At 46.6% G+C, this 12,329-nt stretch overlaps 1 protein-coding gene across 1 annotated transcript in view; it reads right to left on the minus strand.

Annotated features, from left to right (window-relative positions):
- Window positions 1-12,329, minus strand: part of XPR1 (xenotropic and polytropic retrovirus receptor 1) — a 109,734-nt gene that overhangs the window by 11,102 nt on the left and 86,303 nt on the right. The window contains exons 10-11 of the mRNA XM_033067040.1: window positions 11,217-11,382; window positions 9,344-9,535 (exon numbers count right to left, since the gene is read on the minus strand). Coding sequence (XP_032922931.1) covers window positions 9,344-9,535; window positions 11,217-11,382 — 358 coding nt within the window. The remainder of the gene's footprint in view (window positions 1-9,343; window positions 9,536-11,216; window positions 11,383-12,329) is intronic.

Genomic DNA, 12,329 nt, shown 5'->3' on the forward strand with positions numbered 1-12,329 from the left:
ATTCATTAAAAACCCAAATCACTCCCTGGTAAAATGCCCTAAATCAGAACTAGCCTATTGTCTTCAGTCTTGGCCTCTGAGTCCTTCCTTTAATCACTTCTCCTCCTTTTCCTCCTGCCTGCAGTTCTGTTTGATACCTTCCTTCCTTCTGTCCTCATTGGTATTCAGCTGGTGTGCAGAAATATGTTCCTGCTCCAGGCAAGCAATTATAGCTGGGTCTCTCCTGGCTGGTCCTAGCAGCCCTCTTCACTGCTGCTCAGGGGGAGAGAAAATCAAGGCATTCATATTCTGCCCAGAGGCTCCATCAACTCCTGGCCTGCCGGTTTTCCAGGAGCAATACAGAGCTCTGCATATTTATGATGATGTCAGGGTCTATTTAAGCAGGAACTGTTTCATCCTATGCGTTTTTTCTTTGTTTAATGAGGTACTAGGAAACACCAAAAACCATGAGAGAGGGAGAGAGTCTCTGCATGAGAGCAGCACTCTGGACACCTGGCAGATCTCAACCTCTCCAGGAAGGAAAAAAAAGGAGGTTTTCAATACCCCACAGCACCAGTGACATCCTTCCAAGAGAGGCACAAAGGACCTTCCTGCTCCATGCTTCAAAGGGCACGAGCACGAACAACTTCCTGAGCTGCTGCTATTCAAAGCAGCACGTGCAGGACAAAACAGCACCAGCAAAAAACCTCTGGAGCTGCAGGTGCAGCTCTAAGGCTGAGGATGGGCTGATTTCAGTGCTCTCACTGCCATGTCTGCAGCTTGGAGGTGTGCAGCTATGTCAGAGGCTATCTGAGTCCACAATGCCCCAAAGCCTGCGGGAAGCAGTTTGCAGCCTCCACCACAGAATTTCCATTAGCATCCTCAGTTTACTCCGTAACATGCAATTCCAGCAATCCTCTGCACAAATACACCTCAAATTGCTCCAGAAGGTCAACTAGATAAATAATGGAAGGCTTCCACCTTTGAACTGAAGCTGTGAATAGCCACAGTCCCAGAAAACAGCCAAAGGCACTTGCAGCAGCAGAATTTACTGCCTGCAAAAACTGCTGATAGGCAATATCCTGGATCCCCAAACCAGCCCCAGGGGCCACAGTATCTGACTGGCATTCTGAGGGAACACTGCTCTGCAGAAATTACAGCCCCTTCGAAGCACAGGCAAGAGAAAAGGTTGCTTTCCATCAAAGACAGACAGCGAGTGCTCTCCCGAACGCTGTTAATATTGACTTTACCTCCAAAGAATACTATCTGTTTACCCTGCTGAATTATTCCAGGGAATGTAAACACTATATAGTATTCAACACAGCAAAAATCAATGCCATGTATTATTGAAGGGCTGGATAAGAGCACAATGGCCCTTGATAAGCATTCCTGGTGTGTCACCCACCGTGGGTTGTGCTGATGGGAAGTGCTCTGATAAAAGCTGGAGGAAGCAGGAGGTTATCAGGGAACACAGCCAGGTAAGCCCTGCCACACAGAACACCGCACTCTGCCAACCAGCTCTTAGCCCAGGCTTGCCAAATGCAGCCTCAAGCACAGATTTAGGCAGAAGCAAAGCACAAATGTATTTAGTGTGCAAGGCAAGCACAGCTCTGAGCAGGCCTAGGGATGGTGTGTGCCCATTAACTCCATCCCAGCACACCACAGAGCAGGGTGACAGCCAGAAGTGACTTATCTACATAAGAACTGCCATCAGAGTGACATCCCCAAGCATTTGTCTAACACCTCAGTGCTCAAAGCACAGCATTACCTTTCCCCTCAGTAATTAGATATCTTAATGAGCGGGTAGCGCTGCCTTTCTGCCCAGCCAGCACGTCCTGCTGTTTAGCACTGATCAATGGCAGAGCCAGGACATGACAGGGGACTTAATGCAGTTAAAAGGCAAAAATAACCCACAGGAGCACACGCAGGACTCGCCATCATGTGCTGATGGGCTCTGCTGAACACTGACTCTTCCATAAGAGCCTTCCCTTGAATTGTGCAAACCTCTGCAATCGCCTCCAGGCACAATTTAAGCAAAGCAGCAGCAAAGAACTGTCAAGAGGCAATATCTCATATCTTCTTCTAGCCAAAAGTCTACATTTGTAGAGTAGGGAAATCCCTAAATCATGTTTGGATTAAAACCTCTCTGCAGGTTTGCACTGGTTCATGTCTAATTTCAAGACACGGCAGCAAACTCCTGGCTGGTACCTCACAAACTGACAAGTGTGATTTCACTGCAAACAGGAGGAAGCATATCAGTTGTGGCTGAGATTTGAGCTGGTTCTTTTTTGGTGCCTTCTGGAGATTTTGGGAAGTGTTCTTAGGGGAAGTTTAACTGCTACCTTGAGAAGGATGGGGTTTCAAATCAAAGCATTTGCCAGAAGTCTCACTAATAAGGATACTGGGATTCACAATCAGAAATGAATAGCATGGTAATCAGGGCCTTCGATGGACAGTTTGGGGATGGGGACACAATGTCATCTGCTACCTCTATAGTGCTTTAACAACAGTAGATTCTTTCAAAATTTACTTCTTTCAAAAGCAAAAGAGAAAAATTGTTAGATGATTGATCTCCTACATTTCTGCACCACCACAGACTCCAGATCTGCATGTATCTGACAGGAATATTGCTTGTAATGCAGCCACTTGCTTTTCTTAAAATGCTCCATTAAAAAAAGGTCAGGCTTCCCACCTTAAGTGCCTGTGAAATCAAGTATCAGTAGGTCACCCTTTTTGCTTGCACCTCCTTCATTAACATTCCCATTTCCCCAGCCACCTTTAACACAAAGGCATAACAAGTGACACAACAGCACTCTTGGTCCACTTCCCAAATCGCAGCAATTAATCCCCATCTCCTCTCAGCTGAGAAAGCAAACCACGGATCAGGGAGCCGTGGGGTGCTGAGGTCACCACTGATGTCCCACCTGACATCTGCAGACCTACAAAGCAGGGCAGGATTTCCCAGTGGGATTTCATGCCTCATTTGTGCACAGGGAGTTGCCGAAATCATTCTGAATTCCCATTCCCAGGCTCCCCACCGAGCAGGGGCTGCTGTCTCTGCTCTCCTTCCCCGCTCACTTACCGGCACCTCTGCCCTGGCCAGGTTGCTCCATCCCCGGGATGCTCCTCACTCCTCCTGGCTCCACCATCCCTGGGATGGGTGTCAGCAATCAGCTGAGCTAACAGGAGACCAGGAGAAACCAGGGTGCCACAGAGCCCCACGTCAAAGCCGTGAGCAGGTCAGAGGGCAGGATAAGAAATGTTTGCCCACGGCAATGCCTCCCCGATTCCTCACTAATGACACTGCTGCAGCTCTGATGGAAAGGATCAGAAAGACTGCCTAATGAACACAACTCATTACTGGAGGCCTCCTGGGCACGGGATGACAGGGATTCAGACAAAAACTCATCCTAGCTCACAGCAATGTGACAGACGGTGCATGTTTTGGCTCCGAATAATCATCCTGGTGGAGCTGCCAGTGTGCTGTGCTAAGGGAAGGCTTGTGAAAACGGCAAGTATTAAGAAAGAAGCCAGTTAATCCCATTACAAAGTTTGTTTTACTTCAAGAGGTCAATCCAAGCACTCTATAGGGCTCTCGTGACACCTAAATCAAATGCTGACAGCTCTTTCAGTGCTGAGGAAGAGGGGGAGAGACAGGAGGTCTTGTACCAACACAGAAGTGAGGGAACAGGATCTCACAAACGCTACTTGCTTCATTCTTTTGTGATTTATTTATGTTTTGTGCTTACAAAAATTTCACATGTTCACTTATTTTGCCCTGCCCCACCTCCTAAAAATGAAATTATCTATCAGAGTTGGGGGACTATACACTGTTGCACTGAAGTTGTTTTAGTCTCAGTTCTCACATCACCTCATTGTCTCCTGCTGTAAGCATGCAGGATCACAGTGCTTTATTGTCCCACCTGCCAGCAGCCTCACAGCACGGGGGCTGCAACCTGCAGCTTCTAACACAGGAATGACAAGGGCTAAGCGACACAACCCACTGCCCACAGAACTCAGGTGATGCCAGGTACCTCCTGCAGCCCCTAGGGCACAGCAAGGTGTCACCCCATCCTGCTGTGCATCACCATCCCTGCTCTGGAAGGCAGAGCCCTCCCCAGGGCCCTGCATGGGAGCAGACCGTGGGAGAACCCGTGATCTGTTTCAGCCTGATGCAGTGTCACTGCTTTGGCTGCCCTGATTAATGAGGAGTGGGCAGCAGGTATGAGATTGGGAATCTTCCACTGCATTTTCCAAAAGCAGCACATTCCCCATTCATCTTCCTCTGGTCAGACCTGGTTGAACCTCTCTATTAATAAGGGACGGTCCAACACCTTCCTGCAAAAGCCATTAATCGCAGGATGGCTCTCGCCTGGACACTCCACATCTCTATTCCTCGGCCCTTTTCTCTCAGGGCTGCCTTTAAAAATCATAAATTAGACAGTACTGCAGAGAAGCCTGTTTCTGAAGTGATGGGGAGAGCAGAGACAGAAGCACCGCTCTTCAGAGACAGCCCTATTTAGTTAACTTCCGTATTTTTAATTACTGCCAATTTCCTGGGCTGTTTAATAAGAGAGTGCATGGCAGTTCCATTATCTTAGACCAACCTAGGGCTCTCCAGGGCACCCCAAGCCAATGACAACCGGTGTTCAGAAGGCTCATTTGGAGTACCTGGAAAAGCCATGGGAGCAGGATGGAAGAGGAGATGCTTACTCAAGTTTCCAGGCCACATAGATCAACTTTGAAATAATTCAGAGGTTAATAAATAGCAGGATACTACTCAGACCACAAGGATTTCATTGAATAAGGTGTGTGAATCAAACTGACAACATCCATAAACCATTCTGCCTTTCAGTTTAAGGATAAAATTCCACACAGCCAGTAGCAAGCTAAACAAAAAATAGTCACACAACCAGCAAATCCCATAAAAAAAGAAAATTATGAAAGAGAGGCACTCAAGAAGCTCAGCTCTTCAAGCACAGAAGCCAAATTTTGGTATTTCCAATGACACCATGTGAGTAAGCTGCATCGAGGTGAGAGAAAACTGTCAGCAGCAAAACCACACTGTGTCATTTTAAAAGGAATAAAGCTGGAACATTAATCATATATAGAAAATATATATATAAAGCTTTATATAAATATATATATATCTATAAAGCTTTTATAAGTGACCAGCACTCCTTGAGTAGTACAACACAACAGTTTCTTAGAAGAGCTGAACACCTAAATATAACAACTGTACACAGCCTGAGTCAGGTCTGAGTGAGGAGTGAAACCGAAGCTGGCTATTCCAGAGATGCCAGTGTGCCTTTTTTAACGCAAGCACAATTTAGACAAGGAGGGATACCCGTGGATTTCCCTCTCTGGGATCCCCTTGGTGTAAGGAGGACACGGACCTGCTGGAGTGAGTCCAGAGGAGGCCATGAAGATGCTCAGGGGGATGAAGTACCCCTGCTGTGGGTGTTCAACCGGGAGAGGTGGGAGTGTTCAGCCTGGAGAGGTGACCAGATGGCTCTGGTGAAACCTTAGAGTCCCCTCCAGTGCCTAAAGGGACTCAAAGAGAGCTGGAGAGGAACTTTGGGCAAGGGTCTAGTGAGACAGGACAAAGGGGAACAGCTACAAACTGACAGAGGGCAGGGTGAGATTAGATGTTATGAGGAAATTCCTCCCTGTGAGGGTAGTGAGACCCTGGAATGGGTTGCCCAGAGAAGCTGTGGAACACGCCCCTGGAAGTGTTCAAGGCCAGGTTGGACGGGGGTTGGAGCAACCTGGGATAGTGTAAAGTATCCCTGCCCTGGCAGGGGGGTTGGAACTCCATGATCTTTAAATATCCCTTCCAAGCCAAACCACTCTATGATTCTACAAATGCTGTGATAAGCTGGACTGAAGTGGGAGCTGCTTCACTGGTGCACTCTTCAAGCAAAGCACATTTGCTTTTGGCAGAGTGAAAACACAGCAGAAAGCAGTTGCGTGTCAGAACAACGCCGCTCTCGGGGTGAATATTCCGCCGCAGGCTTGGGCTTAATCATCTGCTTCCCCAGTAGCATGCAGGTTTCCCTAGGGATTAAATAAGGCAATGTAATACTCTGTTGGCTGGCTCTGGGGAAAGCTACTCAGCACTGGCAGGGAACTTAATGCCAGCAGTGAGCTCCTTAGTGCAAAGCAAGGGTGGGAAGGAAGGGGGCCGAGCGGGCAGGAACAGGCAGCACCACAGTTGCCAGGTAGCTTCGAGTTACAGCCATGCCTCATTTGCCTGAGCAAACACACCCCACAGCACTATATTTACAGAGCACGGCCTTTGCTTCCCATTCCTTTGGGAGAGAGAAAAATACTGAGAATTCCTCCTCTGGGAACTCAGCAACAGTTGTCCTCATGTTGTTGCTGTCATCCCTGAAACGTGGCCGTGTTTGTGAGCCGTGCTGGAGTCTGCACTCATCTACACCACCACTGCTTGCTCCAGTATCATGTCCTGGGGTAGCTCCTCTCCCATTTGCTTCACTAATCCCAAGGATACCTGAATAGCAAGATGACAGCTTGGAGTTACCCCTGTAAAGCTGGTCTGCTCCCAGACTCAAGTCTGGTCCCATTGCAAGTTTCGGAGCACAAACCTAACAGAATTCACTTTGCCGTCTTAGAAGTCTGACATCCAAACTGCAATTAGCAGAGAAAATTGCACCCTGCATCTAAATCCAAGGGAAGGAAAGTAAAGAAATGGCTTCTCTGAGGGAAGAAAGAATTGGAATTATGCACTGCCTGAGCAATATGAATTATTAAACAGGGACACTTCAGGGAAACAGATACTTGCCAAGAGCCCACAGTACATGGTGCTGCTAGGGGGGGGATCCTTCAGGAGGTTTGGAGTAGGGAATACCATGCAAGACTAGAACAGAAACATCACTTAAACATAATAAGGTGGCATTTGTACACTTGTTTAGTTTGAGTTGTTTTCCAGCAGCATTCACAGGAAAATACAGAGTGCTGTCAAGTGCACTGTGTATGAATTAGCTGCTTCCCAAACCAGCAAACCCTCCCAACCACAGAGTCCATCTTCACACTGCTGGCAGGCACCAGCTAAAACCAACACAGCAGCTACACATTATCCAGTGCTCAAATGAAGGGAGCAAGATGAAATTTCTCAGAGGGCTGTGATGTTGTGATGTCCCCAGGCCTCCCAAGTGGAGAACAGGCACTGGTGTCCATCACCTAACCTCCCAAGGAAAGGCCAGGGATTGCCCTCTTCTCCTGGCAGCCAAAAGCTGTCATTCCAGAGGGTAAGTCACAGCCTTGCAAGCACAGGAATGGAAGACAGTTTAAATAAAACTCTTGATACCACAGAAATTAATAGGTTTGTTATTGAAATTTAGAACAGCTCTGAGGAGAAAGGATCTTCACCAATCTGACACCTGTTTTGGGCAGCACTTTTTTCAGAACACACAGCTCCCCACAACAGATGTTTAGGAGGTAAGAGAGGGGTGTTTGCTATCCTTGGGCAGACACAGAGAAGGTGTGGGCGAGCAGTACATCTGATTTCAACAGTAGCATCATAACACCTTGATGATAGACCATCTGATTCCAAGTTCTGGCAATCTATGTAAAGCACTTTGATAAAATTGGCTTCTTAACAGGTACAGCACTCTACAAGGCGTGCTTATGGCAGGATGGGAACAGGCCTACAGGCCTGAGGGGATATGTCCAGGGCTTTAGGCAGCCCTCTGAAAAGCCCAGCACAGTGACATTTACAAATCTGTGCTAATGTGTCATTTTCAAACGGCCACGAAGCTTCCAGTTTTTATTTTTTTTTTTAGTACGTCATGAACAACTACATGCCGTTAACAAAACTGGACAGACAAAAACTGGGAGTCAGGAACGTCTCACAGCAACTGGAACAAGGCTCATAAACACCTCATTACAGCCCACTCCCTGCCAGACTGGGAAAGGAGACACCAGCTATGTGTGGCAGCGACCAGAACCGGGGCAGCAACACTGGTGCGGATGAAAAACTTCCAAGGCAGTGGAAAGACGTCAAACTCTTCAACAGGACATTTTGACAGAGGTTGGTTTTCCTCCTGCCTCCAACCCTACCCCAACTGAAGGCTCTGGCAATGTGTCCCCCCTGAGGGAGGCAGAAGCATTAGTCAGCCTCCCCAGAGCAGCTCTGGTTGGAGAAGATGTAAGCAGTGACTCTGGAGCCAGGCAATCTGTCCAATCCGTCCGTGCCTCGTCCCAGGCTCTGGCAGTGGTGACTAACTGGACTGCAGGGCTGCAGAATGTCACTGAGCAAACAAGTTAGAACAACAACGAGCTCCAGGGATGTGGCAGAGCAGGGAGGAGATGCACAGGGGATGCTCCCAGAGGATGCTCCCACACCAGCTCTCCGTGTAGCCTGGACATAGAGCCCTACTCCCAGCCTTCAGCCAGCTTGGGCCACTGCCCCTCCCTGCCATTAAAATGCAAGGCCTGACAAACATCATCAGTGTGACTCCAGGCTCAGCTACGTCAAAACAGACATTTCTTGGCCATGGGAAGGTTTCTAACAACCCTGCCACCCCTCCAAAAAACCCAGCATGTTAACTAGAATTATGCCTTCAACACTTCTCCCTGCCTCACCAATATTCCAGGCTAAGTAATTGCTCAAGACTGTGTGTGGTAGCTAATTCCTGGATATATAGAAGGGAGATATTCTCAAATGAAAGAATTCAGCTTTTAGGGCTTCAGAACAATGAAAGGCAGGGTGACTGCCTGAAGTGCAGAAACTAAAAGCTTTTTCCTTCAGAACAAGAGTAAAATCGAGTAATTGTCGTTTCCAGGGAGATGAGGAACTTCAGGGATCAGAGCTCAATCTGCAGTTAAATGGATTGGAAACAACTCCTTACCAGCTGTAGAAAAAACATGGATAGACTCACACAGGAAAATCAGAGAGAACATTTTTTCCTGGCACTGTGCACATGCCTTCACATTAAGGAATGATGGACCGATTATTTAGATGACCCAGGTTAAATATTCATTAACGTTAAGGGGGAAGTACTTGCTGTGCTATCCCTTTCCTCATCTATCTCCCTCCCATTCACTTCCCTTCACAGTAAAACCTGACAGGTATTCCAGTTTTCAAAAGAGAAACCTAAAAATTCTCTCCCCTGCCCCCTAAGTGCAATTCTAAGTAGACCAAGGATGTGAAAATCACCTAAAATAAGATCTTAAAACACTCTTTACAAGCTGAGCAGGCCCCTGCCTTTCCCCAGAGATGTTTCCCAGTTGCCAAAACACAAGAAGCTCGCGCTTCAATGTGATGCCAGATTCTGAGCGTCTCTCGTGTAAAAAAAGCAAACGTCAGGAGCTGCAAAGGACTCTCCAAAACCACCAATACCTTTGTGAGTGCTGTAGAGGGCTGCAAATGTCACCACGAAGAAGGTGGTGGAATATTTTCCAGCGTTAACCAGATGAAAGGCCCGTTTGTTATCGCGGTAACGGCGCAGGCACTGGATGAATCGCAACCAAGCAGGGATGCACTGGACAACTGCTCTCACTCCGTAGGAGTAGCTGTTACAAATCTGATTATCTGCAAGAGAAACAGGAGTTGAAGCTGTTATGGCAGAGAGTCAGTAAGTTTAAGAACTACTACTGTCTTGCTGTCTGCAGTATCACTTTATGGCAGCAGTTCCCCATCAATAGTTGTTACTGAGGCACGCTAACAGCAAGAAGCCCCAAGTATCTTGAAGCTCAATATTCCATCTTGAAGGTGTTCAGGTGACACAGCATCAGTAACACATCCAGACAGATCACCATCTAACTCCCCCAGTCCTGTCAGTATAACTAAGATGCAAGATTAGAAATCATCTATTTTTGAATGTGCTCAGTGCTGTTGGCAGTATAGTGAATAATCAAATTAAGGATGGAATTAGAAAAGGTCTTCAACACTGGATTTTTGTGCATAAATGGGAGAGCACTTAGAAACTCTGCAGGACAGCTCTAAAAGGATACTTTGCCCAAGATGTCCTTGATTTGTTTTCCTTGTGCATTGTAATAGAGAAAAACATATTTCAGTATGGGACTGGGTTTGGCGTTTTTCACTCTGCTTTTTAAAAAGCAAAGCCAAGGCATAGTGTGGCTTCAAAAACTGGGATGAGAAGCAACCACACCACAATGCCATTGTGTCCCCTCCTCCATGTTTGAAAGCCTTTTTTTTATTAAGGCAATGACCAGGAAACCCTCATCTTTTCCTGGAACTCCCCAAGAACTCCATATTCTTCTGCTGTCTCACTCAGCACATCTAAACCAATCACCCCGCTGCCTAACATTCATTTGTTTCTTATTCAGACTAAGGGAGACACATTATTAGCTGATATTTACCCCAAAACACCGTGCTATCATTCCACTGCTCATATTGGAAGAGGACAAATTGTTATGCACACAGTTGCTTTATTTTATTTTTAATAAGTAAATATTTAGCTGCTTGCAACACTGTCTTTTAAAATGAAGGGGAAGATCAGACAGATTGGAAGAACAAAGTGAACACTGATGCTTATTGAAGCATACAGCAAATTTTCTCAGCAAGTGTCAAAACCATCAGACAATACGATTTGCCAGCAGTCACTGCTTAAAATGGAAAGTCAACAGCCCCATCCCTGAGCAGACAGGTACTGCACTGCCACTGGGAAGGCCAAAGTCAACATTCACATTCCAGCTCTGTGTTCCTTCTGGCTAGGAAAGAAGACAGAGCATGGACAACCCTGGCAGAGCAGCATCAACTCAAATCAAGTAAGAGGTGGCACTAAGGAGCTTCTCCATCCTCTCTCGCTTCAGGGTACTGTGATGGAACCCCTAAGAGTGAGGCTGCAGCACAGAAAGCTGTGCTTAACAAGCTCAGGATTCTCATAATGAGCAACAGGAAGAGGCTAAAGGCAAATACATGGTTAAACTATTATGAAATAAAACAATAATGCCAGGAAAATGGATTTCTCTTTCCAATCAGGAGCACTGTGACTAAATTCTTTGATGGATATACACATCGGGCCAAATGACTGGATTAGGAAATGAACACTGATGTGAAATTCCATTTCTCTGGATGGAAGTAAGAAAGGGGAGAATCTCTCTAATGCCATGTTTACAAGAAATGCCAATTATTTTAGTTTCCTGTACTATTAATAATCCTTTTAAAACAGACAATTAGGAAGTTGCCTGGCTCAGTGTCTCTCAGGTCATTTTGACCTCATTCCCAGGGCTCATCAGCATTACTCTACCTGTATCTGCCAGAAGTCCAGCATTGTCCTCCCACTGAACCTCAAAGCTGTAGAAGCAGATCATGTATTCCAAATCCATAAGTATCACGACCAGGCTGTTGAGCTGATCAGCCAGCCAGAAATCTGCGAAGCCTACCTTGTGGAAGGGAGCAGTGAATACTCGAAACTGTCAGGAAAAACAAAGCAGGAATAATTCATGGCTGTGTCAAAGACATCCAAATGCAGTGCCAGCACATCACAGAACTGGGCAAATATGGAAATAGCAAAAACACTTGAAGATTTACTGCTGACCTTTTGCTCCTGCTGACAAAAAAGGGTAACTGTCTCCTCACTTTCAGAACAAAGAACATTCCCTGCTTTGCTGCTCCTATATGCACCTATTCCTGTGCCCACCCAGCATTTTGTTTTTTACTGGCAGAACAGCCCAGTCTCCTACAACCAAGTTCTTTCCCAGAAAGTCCCAGTCTCCATTTAAGAGCTCTACACAGCTCCATGTCTCTCATCACTCCTCACTTTGATCAGCACTTTCTTTCAGGCACACATCATGCCTACTGACATCTTCCACACTTACCTTCCCCCTCACACTCAATGTCAGTTGGATTTAGACCCTCAGCACAGCCATTAGTCTGGTCATGCCTCGGTTTACTTAACTCATGAGTCGTTCTTTGGTGATAGAGGTTGTGACCAGTGAAGATTGTTACTGGGTCTGTCAATGCCTCCAGCAGGGAAAGGGTTAAAGAAAGGGCAGAGGAAATCCTATTGACTGTCAGTTGGACTCCCCCTCAATCAGTCCACTTTCCCTCTAAGCCTGAGCAGCAGTTTGCTCCTTCCAGAGCAGACAGTTTTCTGCTCCATTACCTTTGATCACCCCCCTCCCTACCCGGTTAGTTATAGTTACTAATGGCCAATTTCTCACAGAGACGGCACCAGCGCCATCCGGTCATTCCAGGATTTATGAACCTTTAAATTAATGAAAGCACAGGCTAACACTGATCTTTTATACTGCTCTCCTTATTAACCTGAAGCTCCAGAAGCCCAGGAAAGGACTGACACATCCCTATCAGCCTGTAATGCAGATTTAAAGGCTCTGCTCCTAAAATTTCAAAGCCAAAT

This window comes from Catharus ustulatus, chromosome 9 (genome assembly GCF_009819885.2).
Source record: "Catharus ustulatus isolate bCatUst1 chromosome 9, bCatUst1.pri.v2, whole genome shotgun sequence".
Classification (NCBI taxonomy): domain Eukaryota; kingdom Metazoa; phylum Chordata; class Aves; order Passeriformes; family Turdidae; genus Catharus; species Catharus ustulatus.